Below are 18388 nucleotides of genomic sequence, written 5' to 3'. Positions count from 1 at the left end.
ATGACCCGACTCTCTCTCGAGTCTACGATTTAATGGTGAAGGGATGGCCAGCACATGGCGAACCACTGTTGCCAGCATTCTCGCAAAGAAGAGAACAGCTGTCAGTGTGCCGAGGAACCTTGATGTGTGGATCCAGAGTGGTGATTCCACCCAAACTCGAGGATAAAGTGCTAAAGGAGCTTCACGAGGGGCATCTGGGTGGAGTGAAAATGAAGAACTTAGCCAGAGCGTTTGTGTGGTGGCCAGGTATCGATGGAGACATCGAAGAAATGACCAAGAGCTGTCTAGGATGCCAGAAGGTCCAAAACGCCCCACCACAAGCCCCTCTACATCCATGGGAGTGGCCCTCATCTCCATGGCAAAGGGTACATATCGACTTTGCTGGTCCATTTATGGACTCAATGTTCTTAATCGCGGTGGATGCACACGCCAAGTGGCCGGAGGTAATAAAGATGTCCTCCACCACCACGGAAAAAACCATCACAGTATTAAGGACCATATTCGCCAGGAATGGGCTGCCTGAACAGATCTGTTCTGATAATGGACCGCATTTTGTATCCGAAGAATTCAGGAAGTTCTTAAAAAAAACAATGGGGTTAAGCACTACACGTCCGCCCCATACCATCCCGCCGCCAATGGATTAGCTGAAAGGTTTGTCCAGACCTTCAAGAAGGCCATAAAGGCCATGGGTAATGAAGACATAAATCTACAACATAAGGTAGATAACTTCTTGTTTGCGTATAGGAATGCAACACATGTGGTTACAAACCAAACCCCCGCCATGATGTTTTTCAATAGAAGACTAAGATGCCGGCTGGACTTGGTCAAGCCAAACGTCAGAAGGGACGTAGAGAACCGGCAATTTCAAAGCATGAATGAAAGGCCAACTAGAACCTTCCAGATAGGTCAACCAGTTTTGGCCCGAGATTACCGTACCGAGAAATGGCAGCTCGGAACTATTTGCACACGACTAGGACCGCTGATGTATACCGTGGACATTGGGGAAAGCATAATAAGGCGCCATGCTGACCAGATCATAGTCATCCGAAAAGGGACAACCTACACCACAACTCTATACACCTAGTGATGAAGCAGAGATACCCATAGTATCTACCTCCGATCCGGTGATACTGGAACCAGATGAACCCGACACTGGCAGTGAAGCCGAATCGACCTTGCCAAAAGAACCTACTACACCACTGAAACCTACTACACCACCGAGGCGTTATCCGGACCGAGTCAGGAAGCCTCCAGAGAGACTGAATTTGTAATTGATTAACTTCAGCAAATGTGTAGATTATTGTTCTTGTAAAAATGTTATTTAATGATTACTTAACATGTTATGTACTATTCATCTAAAAGGGGAGGAATTGTAGTGTATGTACCTTTAAGAGGAACTATGTTTTTGAAGCCCCTGTGTACTGTAGTACCAGTAGTGACCACTCTGGTATATAAGCCTGTATAGCGTCTTGTGTAGTTAGTTCACCTCCAGACTTTGTTCAGTAAACACTTGTTAATCAACTCCTGCATTCCGTGTCTCCATTAACACACGGATCTAACACTCGAGTTCTTTGTAAACCACCTTATTGTTTAGAGGAATGTGACGTTCCTGCAGAAACATTTGTAGATGCTGGGAATAAATTCAACCTAACCCAGTGTGGTGTTAATGAACCATAACCTTTTGTTTGTTACAGTATCCTGAATTGATGGTTGCTTCCTATAATAACAATGAAGATGCCCCACATGAGCCAGATGGAGTAGCTTTGGTTTGGAATATGAAATTTAAGAAAAACACACCAGAATATATATTCCACTGTCAGGTAAGGCCTCTTTGTAGACAATATGAAGGAATGACATGTAAATGTAGTTTAACACCAAAAATGTTTTGAGTTAAATAGTGCTTTGTCACCCTTTAAATTGATTTTAGAATGATACAAGTAAAAGGACTTTTATTACAGTGTTGTAATTATTTTAAGAAAATTAAGTAACATTTACTCACATAGGAGAAAATACTGTTGGTTTCTAAAATATTGACTTCTTTACAGTGCTACAATATGACAAAAATGTATTTTTGAATGAATAGTGTGGTACACCACTTCCTCAACCAGTCATCTAAATGTTTTTGCCCACCCATGTGGAGAAACAACGGGCTTTCTTTTGGTGCATCTTTTTACTTCATACAGATACATATTTTCAGGCAGTTATTTTAGTTGAATTGAATGTTCCTCCTAAAGATGCTTCCATTTTTTTATTCGTTCATGGGATGTGGGCGTCACTGGTAAGGCCAGCATTTATTGCCCATCCCTGATTGCCCTCGAAGGTGGTGGTGATCCACCTTCTTGAACCACTGCAGTCTGTGTGCTGTAGGTACTCCCACAGTGCTGTTGGGTAGGTTGTTCCAGGATTTTGACCCAGCGATGAAGGAACAGCGATATATTTCCAAGTCAGGATAGTATGTGACTTGGAGGGGAACTTGCAGGTGATGGTGTACCCATGTGCCTGCTGCCCTTGTCCTCCTAGGTGGTAGAGGTCGCTGGTTTGGGAGGTGATGCCAAAGAAGCCTAGGCGAGTTGCGGCAGTGCATCTTGTAGTTGGTGCACATTACAACCATGGTGCGCCGGTGGTGGAGGGAGTGAATGTTTAAAGTGGTGGATGAGGTGCCAATCAAGCGGGTTGCTTTGTCCTGGATGGTGTCGAGCTTCTTGAGTGTTGTTGGAGCTGCACTCATCCAAGCAAGTGAAGAGTATTCTATCACACTCCTGACTTGTGCCTTGTAGATAGTGGAAAGGCTTTGGGGAGTAAGGAGGCGAGACACTCACCGCCGATTACCCAGCCTCTGACCTGCTCTTGTCGCCGCAGTATTTATGTGGCTGGTCCAGTTAAGTTTCTGGTCAATGGAGACCCCCAGGATGTTGATGGTGGGGGATTCGGTGATGGTAATGCCGTTGAATGTCGAGGGGCAGTGGTTAGACTCTCGCTTGTTGGAGATAGTCATTGCCTGGCACTTCTGTGGCGATGATGTTACTTTCCACTTATCAGCCCAAGCCTGAATGTCGTCCAGGTCTTGCTGCATGCAGGCATGGACTGCTTCATTTTCTGAGGAGTTGCGAATGGAACTGAATGCTGTGCAATCATCAGTGAACATCCCCACTTCTGACCTTATGATGGAGAGGAGGTCATTGATGAATCAGCTGAAGATAGTTGGGTCTAGGACACTGCCCTGAAGAACTCCTGCAGCGATGCCCTGGGGGCTGAGATGATTGACCTCCAACAATCTCAACCATCTTCCTTTTGTGCTAGGTTTGATTCCAGCCAGTGGAGAGTTTTCCCCTAGATTCCCATTGACTTCAATTTTACTCGGGCTCCTTGATGCTACACTCGGTCAAATGCTGCCTTGACGTCAAGGGCAGTCACTCTCACCTCACCCCTGGAATTCAGCTCTTTTGTCCATGTTTGGAGCAAGGCTGTAATGAGGTCTTGAGCCAAGTGGTCCTGGCGGAACCCAAACTGAGCATCAGTGAGAAGGTTGTTGGTGAGTAAGTGCCGCTTGATAGCACTGTCGATGACATCTTCCATCAATTGGCTGATGATTGAGAGTAAACTGATGGGGCGGTAATTGGCCAGATTGGATTTGTTTTGCTTTTTGTGGACAGGACCTACCTGGACGGTTTTCCACATTGTCGGGTAGATGCCAGTGTTGTAGCTGTACCGAAACAGCTTGGCTAGAGGCACGGCTAGTTCTGGAGCACAAGTCTTCAGCACGACAGCTGGGATGTTGTTGTGGCCCATAGCCTTTGCTGTATCCAGTGCGCTCAGCCGTTTCTTGATACCACGTGGAGTGAATCGAATTGGCTGAAGACTGGTTTCTGTGATGGTGGGGACCTCAGGAGGAGGCCGATATGAATCATCCACTCGGTACTTCTGGCTGAAGATGGTTGCAAATGCTTCAGCCTTGTCTTTTGCACTCGCGTGCTGGGCTCCGCCATCATTGAGGAGCCTCCTCCTCCCGTTAGTTGTTTAATTGTCCACCACCATTCACGACTGATGTGGCAGGACTGCAGAGCTTTGATCTGATCCGTTGATTGTGGGATCACTTAGCTCTATCTATAGCATGCTGCTTCCGCTGTTTAACATGCATGTATTCTTGTGCTGCAGCTTCCCCAGGTTGGCACCTCATTTTTAGGTATGCCTGGTGCTGCTCCTGGCATGCTCTTCTGCACTCCTCATTGAGCCAGGGTTGGTCCCCTGGTTTGATGGTAATGGTAGAGTGAGGGATATGCCGGGCCATGAGCTTACAGATTGTGGTGGAATACCATTCTGCTGCTGCTGATGGCCCACAGCGCCTCATGGATGCCCAGATTTGAGCTGCTAGAACTGTTCTGAATCTATCCCCTTAGCACTGTGGTAGTGTCACACAACACGATGGAGGGTGTCCTCCTTGTGAAGATGGGACTTCGTCTCCACAAGGGCTGTGCGGTGGTCACAGCTACCAATGCTGTCATGGACAGATGCATCTGCGACAGGTAGATTGATGAGGACTGGGTCAAGTAGGCTTTTCCCTCGTGTTGGTTCTCTCACCACCTGCTGCAGGCCCAGTCTGGCAGCTATGTCCTTCAGGACTCGGTCAGCTCGGTCAGTAGTGGTGCTGCTGAGCCACTCTTGGTGATGCACATTGAAGTCCCCCACCCAGAGTACATTCTGTGCCCTTGCTACTCTCAGTGCTTCTTCCAAGTGATTTTCAACATGGAGTACTGATTCATCAGCTGAGGGTGGGCGGTAGTTGGTAATCAGCTGGAGGTTTCCTTGCCCATGCTTGACCTGAAGGCATGAGACTTCATGGGGTCCGGAGTCAATGTTGAGGACTCCCAGGGCCACTCCTTCCCGATTTGTATACCACTCTGCCACCACCCCTGGTGGGTTTGTCCTGCCGGTGGGACAGGACATACCCAGGGATGGTGAGGGAGGAGTCTGGAACTTTAGATCTAAATCTATCCTTGCTCCACTAGAAAATGTATTTAATTTTTTCTGTTAACTTCCCTCCTTTCCCTTTCTAAGGGTAGCCTTGGATATGAAAACCAAGAAGATATAAATGTCCTTTTTTAAAGGAATTTAAAAAAAACTCTCTATCCATTCCTAAAATACTGGGTCAATTAACAGCTTAAAAAACACATATTTACAAAGATGCTAACTGGTGGCATTGATAAAATTATATAGACATCACACTGCAATTGGACTGAGTCAAACACTAACTTGTCATACAGATCATCATGTGAAGTCTTTGAAAGAAAAACTAGGTTTGTAACAGATTAACTGTAAAAATGATAAATGTAAAGTAGCATGAAACATTATTAATAGCAAATTGATAGCGAATTCCAGCTTGACATTGTTTATTGTAAAACAATTATGGAAAAAGGGAAGCAACTGAAACAACTTCCTGTGCTGAATAAGAGAGTGCAATCTTGGTGAATCCTAACAGGCAGTCTGTAGATTTCAAGAACTGATGGATTGAACGTCTGACAATAAATAAGCTAGGTGTGAATGTTCTTCAGGAATGGTAGCAGTAAGTTCATGAGTGGAAGTGTGGGTTGATCACTGACACTGACGGTACATACAGAAGACTTCTTGATCTTTGAATAAAGTGGCAGTCAGGAACTGTGTTTGTAAAATGATGGATATAGGGCAAAGCTTTCAACTTCGGCAGGGGTGTAAAACTGGCAGTAGCCGTCCTTCTGAAGTCGGTGGAAATGAAAATCGGGTGGGGTGTTTAACAGGGAACTGATCTGCTATCGATCCATTTTACGTCCCCACTGAAGTGAGTTTCGCCCATACATTCAAAATGACTGGTCTGTGCAGTATGGTTTAATTCAGTTCCCCACTGGTCTGTGTAACAGTTGAGAAAAGACATTTCTCTGATGTGTGCTTTCTCTGCAGAATTCAATACATCCCATTGTACCATGTTGTTTTATAACTAGAAAACTGATTACACCTAACACAATAAACTATAGGCCTCCATTTGAGAATTTGTGCAGTGGCCTCGGAAATCATTCTCACTTTCCTGGAATTCTAGTGAGTCTTAGGAGGACTCTACTTCCTGTAGTTGGGAAGTTAGCTTTCTGTCTGCCAACCAGTACAGGAAGTAGTCTTGGATAGAGAACTGGTTGGCAGACAGAAAGCAAAGAGTTGGAATAAATGGGTCTTTTTCCGAGTGGCAGGCAGTGACTAGTGGGGTACCGCAGGGATTGGTCCTTGGACCCCAGCTATTCCCAATATATATTAATGATCTAGACGAGGGAACTAGATGTAATATCTCCAAATTTGCAGACGACACAAAGCTGGGTGGGCGTGTGTGCTGTGAGGAGGATGCCGAGAAACTCCCGGATGATTTGGGCAGAAGCATGGCAGATGCAATATAACGTAGATAAATGTGAGGCTATCCACTTTGGTGGCAAAAACAGGAAGGCAGATTATTATCTGACTGGCAATAGATTGGGAGAAGGGGAAGTGCAACGAGACCTGGGTGTCCTTGTGCACCAGTCGCTGAAGGTAAGCATGCAGGTGCAGCAGGCGGTTAAGAAGGCAAATGGTATGTTGGCCTTTGTAGCGAGAGGGTTTGAGTACAGGAACAAGGCTGTCTTGTTGCAGTTGTACAGGGCCTTGGTGAGACCACACCTTGAGTATTGTGTGCAGTTTTGGTCGCCTTATCTGAGGAAGGATGTTCTTGCCATGGAAGGAGTTCAGCGAAGATTCACCAGGCTGATACCTGGGATGGCAGGAATGACGTATGAGGAGAGATTGGGTCGATTGGGCTTATACTCGCTGGAATTTAGAAGAATGAAAGGGGATGTCATTGAAACTTATAAAATTCTGACAGGACTGGACAGACTAGATGCAGGAAGGATGTTCCTGATGGCCGGGGAGTCCAGAACCAGGGGTCACAGTCTAAGGATAAGGGGTAAGCCATTTAGGACAGAAATGAGGAGGAATTTCTTCACCCAGAGAGTGGTGAACCTGTGGAATTCTCTACCACAGAAGGCAGTAGAGGCCAATTCATTAAATATATTCAAGAAGGAGTTGGATATATTTCTTAAGGCTCAAGGGGTATGGGGAGAAAGCAGGGACCGGGTACTGAATTTGGATGATCAGCCATGATCGCATTGTATGGCGGAGCAGGCTCGAGGGGCCGAATGGCCTACTCCTGCTCCTATCTTCTATGTTTCTATGGTAGGTGAATGTTTTGCACTTTTGGCTTAATATTACTAAGAACCAAGGAAGCCGGAGCAAGTGGCTCCCAGTTCATAGGACCCAACTATGGAGTCAGGAATAATATAGCACATCAAATGGACCCTCGTGGACAACCCCAACAGTGACAGACTGGAATGCCGTACTGCTATCGTTGCCCGGGAGCTCAGATGTTTCGACATAGACATCGCTGCCCTAAGCGAGATCTGGCGGGCAGGGGAAGGCCAGCTCAAGGAGCAAGGCAGTGGTTACACCTTCTGGCAAGGCAAACCTGAAGAAGAACGCCGCCTCCATGGGGTAGGCTTCGCCATTAAAAAAAAAAAGAGCTAGTTGAATGCCTCAGACGCCCCTTGTGGTATAAACGAGCACCTCATGACTGCAGCTCACCCTAGCCCGGAACCAGTGCGCTACCGTCATCAGTGCGTACGCCCCAACACTGGAAGCCATAGATGAGACCAAAGAGGAATTCTACTCCAGCCTCGAACAATCCCTGTCCCGAGTCCCAACGGGCGACAAGCTGATCCTCCTTGGCGACTTTAACGTCAGAATTGGAAAGGACACCGACCTCTGGGGAGGTGTGATTGGCAGAGAGGGGTTAGGGAAATCCAATTCCAATGGTACCCTCCCCCTGATGAAATGCTTAGAACATGGCCTTGTCATAACCAACACCTTGTCCTGTCAGAGAGACAAGTACAGGCATCTGCTGGACTACGTCATCGTTCGAGCGAGGGACCGCAAGGACATCCGCATCACACGCGCCATGACAGGAGCTTACGACTGTTGGACAGACCACCGCCTAATCCACTCTCTCATCTCCATCAACGTAGCCCTAAAACAGCGGCGGCAACAGAAGCATTACCGCAGGAAAATGAACGCTGGAGCACTCAAAGACCCTGCTAAGAAAGCCCTATTTAGCTTGCGCCTCACAACCAACCTGATGACTCCCAGTGATTCAGAGACAGTGTCCACAGCACCTGGTCTGCACTCAAGGCCTCCATAATCAGCACCTGTCACTCGACCAGGAAACACCAAGGCTGGTTCGACGAGAATGACCAGGAGATCCAGGAGCGCAAGGCATTCCTGATCTGGAAACAGAACTCGAGAGCAAGAAAGCAGCTCTACAGACGCCTGAAGGCCAAGGTCCAACAAAAAACTTGCGACCTAAAGAACAGATGGTGGGTGGAGAAAGTGCAGGAGATCCAGCAGCTAGCCGACAACCACGACGTGCATAGATTCTTTAGAACAGTCAAGACTACCTATGGCCCAAGCACCCAAGGTCCTACCCACTGCGGGCCAAGAACGGACAGGTGTTCATCAAGGACAAAGAGGCAGTCAGTGCTCGCTGGAAGGAGCACTTCGAAGATCTCCTTCACCGAGACTCTGTCTTCAACGCGAGTGTCCTCAACTCCATCCCGCAGCATGCTACCTGCCACCACCCCAGCCCGGCATGAGGCTGAAAAGGCCATCCGACAACCGAAGAACAACAAGGCCTCAGGAGCAGATGGAATCCCCGCCGAGGTGCTAAAACATGGCGGAGAAGTACTATTGGCGCGAATGCCAGTAGATCTGAGACACTGTAATCGTGACCATCTTCAAGAACGGTGACTAGTCTGATTGCAGTAATTACAGAGGAGTCTCCCTGCTGTCTGCCACAAGGAAAGTTCATCGCAAGAATCCTGCTCAATCGCCTTCTCCCAGTGGCTGAAGAGCTCCTCCCAGAGTCGCAATGCGGATTCCGCCCACTAAGGGGCACAATGGACATGATCTTCACTGCGCGTCAACTACAAGAGAAATGCAGGGAACCGCACCAACCGCTGTACATGGCCGCATTTGATCTCTCAAAGGCCTTCGACACCGTCAACCGTGAGGGATTATGGAGTGTCCTCATCAAATTTGGCTGCCCTCAAAAGTTTGTCACCATTCTCCACCTGCTTCACGACGACATGCAAGCCATGATCCTGATCAATGGATCCATCACAGACCCAATTCACGTACGGACCAGGGTCAAGCAAGGCTGTGTCATCGCACCAATGCTCTTTATCTTCCTGGCTGCTGTGCTCCATCTCACCCTCAGTAAGCTCCCTGCTGGAGTGGAGCTAATCTACAGAACAAACGGGAAACTGTTCAACCTCCGTCGCCTACAGTCCAGATCCAAGGTCGTCCTATCCTCTGTCATCAAATTACAGTATGCAGATGACACTTGCGTCTGCGCACACTCGGAGGTCGAACTCCAAACCATCGTCAACACCTTAACCGAAGCATACGAGAGCATGGGCCTTACACTAAACATCCGTAAGACAAAGGTCCTCTACCAACCTGCCCCCGCCACATAGTACTGCTCCACGATTATCAAAATCCATGACGAGTCCTTGGACAACGTGGACCACTTTCCATACCTCAAGCGCCTACTGTCAACAAGGGCAGACGTCGATGACAAGTCCAACACCGCCTTCGGTCGCCTGAGGAAGAGTGTTTGAAGACCAGGATCTCAAACCCAGCACCAAGCTTATGGTCTACAGAGCAGTAGTGATATCCGCCCTCCTGTATGCTTCAGAGACATGGACCATGTACAGCGGGCACCTCAAACACTGGAGAGGTACCATCAACGCTGCCTCCCCAAGATCCTGCAAATCCATTGGCAAGATAGGCGCACCAACGTCGGTGTTCTTGCTCAGCCCAACATCCCCAGCATTGAAGCTTTGACCACGCTTGATCAGCTCCGATGGACGGGCCACATCATCCGCATGCCTGATATGCGACTCCAAAAACAAGCACTACTCAGAGCTCTGACACGGCAAGAGAGCCCCAGGTGGGCAGAGGAAACGCTTCAAGGACACTCTCAAAGCCTCCTTGAAAAAGTGCAACATCCCCACCGGCACCTGGGAATCTCTGGCCCAAGACCGCACAAAGTGGAGGAGAAGCATCTGGAAAGGCCCCGAACACCTCGAGTCTCTTTGCCGGGAGCAAGCGGAAGCCAAGTGCAAATGGTGGAAGGAGCGCACCCCAACCCACCCACCCCTTCAACCACCGTCTGCCCCACCTCTGACAGAGACTGTAGGTCCCGCATTGGACGCACCAGTCACCTGAGAACTCATTTTTAGTGTGGAAGCAAGTCATCCTCGGTTCCAAGGGACTGCCTCAGAAGAAGAAGCACATCAAATCACATTGCAGTGCAAATAGAAATTTTTAACAATGCTTAGAGATGTTTAGAAATCCAATTACAATGTTTAAAATCCAGGAGATCTTTGACTTGTATTGGAAGAGCTTTCCAAAAGTAGTCTGAGGCCCAGAACTTTGGGTCTCCACGGGTGAGTACGCACGGGGTACTCACCCGTAGGCCCAATGGAAGTGCCGGTCTCCTGCATGCGCGGGAAACCGGCACTTCCGTTCCCCTGAACGAAGGGGTTCAGAGTTCGAACGCGTGTGCAGGAGAGGCTGCGCGTGTGCATCGAACTTCGTTTTTTTACAGGTTTTCCCGGGAAGGTAAGTCTCCAGAATTTACACATTTAAAAAGCAGTCGTAAGGCCTGCTTTTTACAAGGTAAGTGGTGAATTAATTAAAATTAAAACATTTTTTCCACAGTTTATTATTTTTAAATACTTTAAATCAAGATAAATCATGCTTGACTAATCTACTGGAATTTTTTGAGGATGTAACTGGTAAAATAGATAAGGGAGAACCAGTGGATGTGGTGTATTTGGACTTTCAGAAGGCTTTCGATAAGGTCCTGCATAAGAGATTAGCATGTAAAGTTAAGGCACATGGGATTGGGGGCAAGGTATTGACTTGGATAGAGAACTGGTTGGCTGACAGAAAGCAAAGAGTTGGAATAAACGGAGTGCGAGTCAGCAGAGAGTGCTGTGAGTTTGGGTAAGTGTGAGTTCTTTAATTGTTATTTCTCTTCAAACCATTCTTGATAAGATTACTTAAGCAGTTTAAGTAAAGGGGAAAAGTTAAATATTTGGGATTCTGTTGGTTTAAGAAGAGTAAAACAAGGTTACACTGCAGTAGGAGTAAATTGGCACAGCAGGCAGTGGAAACCAGTTTTCTAACCAATCAGCAGGGGTGACTCATTTGGCTGTAAACAAACAAACAGTATAAAAAGACCAGGCTAGTGCGAGCAAGCACTGAGTGCGAGTCATCAGAGTGCTGTGAGTTAGGGTAAGTGGGGTGTTAGGTGCTCTTTTCAAACTTTAACTCTGTGGGTTGTAGTTAATAAGGCCTTTCTGGTGCAGAGTGACTGTTGGTAAACCATTTAACTGGTGTAATTAGAGGGATTGATTTAAATTAAATCCAGTTAATTAAAGGGGATACTAGCATCTATAATCGGGCAGAGGGTGTCCATAACTAACAATAAAAAATTTAATTAATTACATAGAATGGAGCAGGCGATGTGTTACTGTTGCGAGATGTGGGAGCCGGTGAACCCCATTGAGGCTCACGGTGATTACGTCTGTGACAAGTGTCTGCTGCTACAGGAACTCCAGCTCCGTGTTGATGAGCTGGAGTCTGAGCTTCAGACACTGCGACACATCAGGGAGGGCGAGAAGTACCTGGACTCTGTGTATCAGGAGGTGATCACACCTATGAAGTTAATTAATTCAGATGTAGTCCATGGTCAGGGACAGGACGGTGTGACTACAAGTGAGGCAGGTATGGGGATCCAGGATGTAGAGCTGGAGGAGCTGCAGCCCTTGCTCTTGTCCAGCAGGTTCAAGGTTCTTGCTCCCTGTGGGGACGGGAGCAGGGACTGCAGGGAGGATGAGCAACCTGGCCACAGCACCGTGGAACGGGGGGCCATTCAAGAGGGGGGAGTAACTAGAAATGTTGTAGTGGTAGGGGATAGTATTATTAGGGGGATAGATAGAGTTCTCTGCAGCCGAGAGCGAGAGTCCCGAAGGCTGTGTTGCCTACCCGGTGCCAGGGTTAAGGACATCTCCTCTGGGCTGGAAAGAAACTTGCAGTGGGAGGGGGTGGATCCAGTTGTCGTGGTCCATGTTGGTACAAACGACGTAGATAGGACTAGGAAGCCGGTTCTGTTAAAGGAGTATGAGCAGCTAGGGGTCAGTTTAAAAAACAGAACCTCAAGGGTAATAATCTGGATTATTACCTGAGCCACGAGCGAATTTGGCTAGGACAAATAAAATTAGAGAGTTAAATGCGTGGCTCAAAGACTGGTGTGGGAGAAATGGGTTTTGCTTCCTGGGACACTGGCACCAGTACTGGGGCAGGAGGGAGCTGTTCCGTTGGGACGGGCTTCACTTGGCCAGTGCTGGGACTAGAGTCCTGGCGGATCATATAACTAGGGCTGTAGAGAGGGCTTTAAACTAACTAGTTGGGGGGGGAGGTTCCTAGAGAGCAAATAATAAAAATGACAACAGAGAAGGTCATAGACTTAGGTAGCAGTGGGGAAATTAAAAACCAGAGCGTGTCAGGAAGGGGCAGAAGGTATGGAGTGAAAGGTAAAGTAATAAAAAGGGCAAAAGCAGGAACTAAGTGTCACAAAACATATTTGAAAGTTCTCTATCTGAATGCACGTAGCATTCGTAACAAAATAGACGAGTTAATGGCACAAATAACTACATATGGGTATGATCTTGTGGCCATTACAGAAACATGGCTGCAGGGTGACTGCCTGGGAATTAAACATACCAGGTTATTTAACGATCAGGAAGGACAGGCAGGAAGGAAGGGGAGGTGGGGTGGCTATGTTAATAAAGGAAGGAATCACTGTAATACAGAGAAATGATATTGGGTCAAAAGATCAGGATAATGAAACAGTTTGGGTGGAGGTAAGGAATAATAAGGGGAAAAAAACACTAGTGGGCGTAGTCTATAGGCCTCCGAACAGTTGCAACTCTGTTGGACGGAGTATCAATCAGGAAATAGTTGAGGCTTGTAATAAGGGAACATCTATAATTATGGGGGATTTTAATTATCATTAATTGGACAAATCAAATTGGGCAGGGCTGCCTTGAGTATGAGTTCATTGAGTGTATTAGGGATGGGTTTCTTGAACAGTATGTAACTGAACCGACCAGGGGGCAAGCAACCTTAGATCTGGTCCTGTGTAACGAGACAGGATTAATTAAAAATGTCCTAGTAAAGGATCCCCTTGGAATGAGTGACCATAACATGGTTGAATTCCATATTCAATTAGAGGGTGAGAAGGTTGGATCTCAAACAAGCGTGCTAAGCTTGAATAAAGGAGACTATGAAGGTATGAGAGCGGAATTGAGTAGAGTGGATTGGGAAAATAGATTAAAGGGTAAGACGATACATGATCAGTGGTGTACATTTAAGGAGTTATTTTACAACTTCCAAAAAATATATATTCCATTGAGAAGAAAAGGGTGTAAAAGAAAAGACAGCCATCCGTGGCTAAGTAAAGAAATTAAGGATAGTATTCGACTAAAAACAAGGGCATATAAGGTAGCCAAATCTAGTGGGAGGATAGAGGATTGGGAAAACTTTAAAAGACAGCAAAGAAGAACTAAATGATTGATTAAGAAAGGGAAGATAGATTATGAAAGTAAATTAGCAAAAAATATAAAACCGATAGTAAGAGTTTTTATAGCTATATAAAAAGAAAAAGGGTGGTTGAAGTAAATGTTGGTCCCTCAGAGGATGAGACCAGGAAATTAATGGTGGGAAATATGGAGATGACAAAAACACTGAATATTTTGTATCAGTCTTTACAGTAGAGGACACTTAAGAATATCCCAACACTGGACAAACAGGGGGCTATAGGGGGGGGAGAAGCTAAACACGATCAAAATCACTAAGGAAGTGGTACTCGGTAAAATAATGGGACTCAAGGCGAATAAATCACCTGGACCTGATGGCTTACATCCTAGGGTCTTGAGGGAAGTGGCGGTAGGGATTGTGGATGCATTGGTAATAATTTTCCAAAACTCCCTGGACTCAGCAAAGGTCCCGGCAGACTGGAAAACTGCTAATGTAACACCCTTATTTAAAAAGGGCAGTAGACAGAAGGCTGGAAACTATAGACCGGTTAGCCTAACGTCTGTGGTAGGTAAAATTTTGGAGTCCATTATTAAGGAGACAGTAACAGGACATTTGGATAATCATAATTTAATAGGACAAAGTCAGCATGGTTTTATGAAGGAGAAGTCATGTTTGACAAATTTGCTGGAGTTCTTTGAGGAAGTAACATATAGGGTGGGTAAAGGGGAACCAGTGGACGTAGTGTATTTAGACTTCCAAAAGGCATTTGACAAGGTGCCACACAAAAGATTATTGCTTAAGATAAAAAATCACGGGATTGGGGGTAATATTCTGGCATGGATAGAGGATTGGCTATCTAACAGAAGGCAGAGAGTTGGGATAAATGGTTCATTCTTAGAATGGCAATCAGTAACTAGTGGTGTTCCGCAGGGGTCGGTGCTGGGTCCCCAACTCTTTACAATCTATATTAACGATTTTGAGGAGGGGACCGAGTGTAACATATCAAAGTTTGCAGATGATACTAAGATGGGGGGGAAAGTAGTGAGTGAGGAGGACATAAAAAACCTGCAACGGGATATAGACAGGCTAAGTAAGTGGGCAGAGATTTGGCAGATGGAATACAATACTGGAAAGTGTGAGGTTATGCACTTTGGCAGGAAAAATCGTAGAGCAAGTTATTATCTTAATGGCAAGAAACTGGAAAGTACTGAAGTACAAAGGGATCTGGGGGTCCTGGTGCACGAAACTCAAAAGGTTAGTATGCAGGTGCAGCAAGTGATCAAGAAGGCCAATGGAATGTTGGCTTTCATTGCTAGGGGGATAGAATATAAAAATAGGGAGGTATTGCTTCAGTTGTACAAGGTATTGGTGAGACCGCACCTGGAATGCTGCATACAGTTTTGGTGTCCATACTTAAGAAAAGACATACTTGCTCTCGAGTCAGTACAAAGAAGGTCCACTCGGTTAATCCCGGGGATGAGGGGATGGACATATGAGGAGAGGTTGAGTAGATTGGGACTCTACTCATTGGAGTTCAGAAGAATGAGAGGCGATCTTATTGAAACATATAAGATTGTGAAGGGGTTGGATCGGGTGGATGCGGGGAGGATGTTCCAGATGATGGGTGAAACTAGAACTAGGGGGCATAGTCTTAGAATAAGGGGCTGCTCTTTCAAAACTGAGATGAGGAGGAACTACTTCACTCAGAGGGTGGTAGGTCCATGGAATATGCTGCCCCAAAAAGCTGTAGAAGCTACATCATTACATAAATTTAAAACAGAAATAGACAGTTTCCTAGAAGTAAAGGGAATTAAGGGTTATGGGGAGCGGGCAAGAATTTGGACATGAGTCTAGGTTCGGATCGGACATGGCCCTGTGGTTAGCGAAGCGGGCCCAGGGGCCGTGTAGCCAGATCCTGCTCCTATTTCGTGTGTCTAATTCTGTTAGATTCATGAGATGGTTCTGTGATAGTAGATTGGCGGTTAGGATCAGATCAGCCATGATCTTATTAAATGGCGGAGCAGGGTCGAGGGGCCGATTGGCCTACTCCTGCTCCTATTTCTTATGTAAACGGGTCTCTTTCCGAGTGGCAGGCAGTGACTAGTGGGGTACGGCAGGGATCGGTCCTAGGACCCCAGCTATTCACAAAATATATTAATGATCTAGACGAGGGAACTAGATGTAATATCTCCAAGTTTGGAGATGACATAAAGCTGGGTGGGCGTGTGTGCTGTGAGGAGGATGCCAAGAAACTCCGGGATGATTTGGACAGGTTGGGTGATTGGGCAGAAGCATGGCAGATGCAATATAACGTGGATAAATGCGAGGTTATCCACTTTGGTGGCAAAAACAGGAAGGCAGATTATTATCTGAATGGCAATAGATTGGGAGAAGGGGAAGTGCAACGAGACCTGGGTGTCCTTGTGCACCAGCCGCTGAAGGTAAGCATGCAGGTGCAGCAGGCGGTTTAGAAGGCAAATGGTATGTTGGCCTTTGTAGCAAGAGGGTTCGAGTACAAGAACAAGGATGTCTTGCTGCAGTTGTACAGGGCCTTGGTGAGAGCACACCTTGAGTATTGTGTGCAGTTTTGGTCACCTTATCTGTGGAAGGATGTTCTTGCTATGGAGGGAGTGCAGCGAAGGTTTACCAGGCTGATACCTGGGATGGCAGGAATGACGTATGAGGAGAGATTGGGTCGATTAGGCTTATACTCACTGGAGTTTAGAAGAATGAGAGGGGATCTCATTGAAACTTATAAAATTCTAACAGGACTAGACAGACTAGATGCAGGAAGGATGTTCTCGATGGTCGGGGAGTCCAGAACCAGGGGTCACAGTCTAAGGATAAGGGGTAAGCCATTTAGGACAGAGATGAGGAGGAATTTCTTCACCCAGAGAGTGGTGAACCTGTGGAATTCTCTACCACAGAAGGCAGTGGAGGCCAATTCATTAAATATATTCAAGAAGGAGTTGGATATATTTCTTAAGGCTAAAGGGATCAAGGGATATGGGGAGAAAGCAGGGATAGGATTGGATGATCAGCCATGATCTCGTTGAATGGCGGAGCAGGCTCGAGGGGCCGAATGGCCTACTGCTCCTATCTTCTATGTATCTATGTAAGTTTATTTTTAGCCCCGTTAGAAAGTAAAATTGCTTTTTTCAAAAATTTAAATTGTTTAAAATAGTTATTTCATGTAATTTGTAGTTTATTTAAAAATTGTGAAGTGTTTTTTTTAAATTTATTTGAAGATTTAATGATGATTTGGGACCCGTAGTATAAGGTTTGACAGGTCTTCCTGTCAAACTTATGAATGGGCATTCCCTGCTCCGATTGGCTCTCCACGGTCCACGTGATCCCAGGGGACGCATCGAACTAACTGCGCCCCTGGGATACGCAAGCACTGTGCGCCGGCAGTTGGAGCAGGCCCAGGATCGGAACTCCACGGGGGCCCACAGCTCAACGGCCGGCGTGCAAGGTAAGTGCAGGTCGGGTGCTTGCACCCGCGGGAAGCCCCCGAACTGAATTTCTGGGCCATTGTGTTTGGTTGGGATTTGCACAGGACTGGTTCTAACAGGTTGATGCCAAGTTGGGCAGTATTCCAGACGTTAAGCAGGTCCTAGCAATAATGGCAGCCCTGAAATATTCCTTGGTTTTTTAAAGAGCTCCCAGTCATTACAGACGGTGCACAGTTATAGCAAGCAGCAGAAATGCCTTGCAGAGGAGGGTCTGCATTTGCCTTGTCAAGTTCTGAAGGTGGAAATGCAACAATTTTTTTATTCGTTCATGGGATGTGAGCGTCGCTGGCATGGCCGGCATTTATTGCCCATCCCTATTTGCTCTTGAGAAGGTGGTGGTGACCCACTGCCTTGAACCACAGAGGGCAGTTAAGAGTCTGGAGTCGCATATAGGCCAGACCGGGTAAGGACGGCAGATTTCCTTCCCTAAAGGACATTAGTGAACCACATGGGTTTTTATGACAATCTGGTAGTTTCATGGTCACCATTACTGACACTAGCTTTTTAATTCCAGATTTATTTAATTAACTGAATTTAAATTCCACCGCATCCTGTGGTGGGATTTGAACTCACATCTCCGAATCATTAGTCCAGAACCTCTGGATTAATAATCCAGTAACATAACCACTATGCTACTGTACTGATTCTGGAAAGAAGCTGACCACTTATTTGGAAGCAAGGCCAAAACACGCAAGGGTTCCATGGTCTCCAGACTACACTCCTCTGCTCTAAGGAGAATAATCCTCGCTTCTCCAATCTCTCCATATAACTGAAGTCCCTCATCCCTGGTATCATTCTAGTAAATCAGCTCTGCACCCTCTTCAATGCCTTGACCTCCTTGATAAATATTATTCGATAAACTGTCCTGGGCTCCCATTTTGCGTTTTTAGTTATTTGAATAGCTCTTTATTGCAATTCAAAGCTGATTAGTCTGGATTATTGGTTGGCCCTATTGCTTCTTCTTGAATGACTGGAGTCCATGTGGTGAAGGTACTCCCACAATGCTGTTAGGGAGGGAGTTCCAGGATTTTGATCCACTGTCGAAGGAATGGCAGCATATGCCCAAATCAGGACGTTGTATGACTTGGAGGTGTTGGTGTTCCCATGCACTGGCTGTCTTTATCCTTCTAGGCAGTAGAGGTCATGGGTTTGGGAGGCGCTGTCGA

At 46.4% G+C, this 18388-nt stretch overlaps 1 protein-coding gene across 5 annotated transcripts in view; it reads left to right on the top strand.

Annotated features, from left to right (window-relative positions):
* dync1i1a (dynein cytoplasmic 1 intermediate chain 1a) overlaps positions 1–18388 on the top strand; it is a 281234-nt gene that overhangs the window by 153610 nt on the left and 109236 nt on the right. For all 5 annotated transcript variants that reach the window (XM_085988332.1, XM_085988335.1, XM_085988333.1 and 2 more), the window contains one exon: positions 1695–1820. In XM_085988332.1, the coding sequence (XP_085844458.1) occupies positions 1695–1820 (126 nt within the window). The remainder of the gene's footprint in view (positions 1–1694; positions 1821–18388) is intronic.

The sequence above is a fragment of the Somniosus microcephalus genome, chromosome 5 (genome assembly GCF_052327205.1).
Source record: "Somniosus microcephalus isolate GS21.2 chromosome 5, FLI_Smic_1.0, whole genome shotgun sequence".
Taxonomy (NCBI): domain Eukaryota; kingdom Metazoa; phylum Chordata; class Chondrichthyes; order Squaliformes; family Somniosidae; genus Somniosus; species Somniosus microcephalus.
The sequence above is the reverse complement of the archived record's forward strand: the minus strand, read 5'-3'. Positions and strand labels throughout refer to the sequence as shown.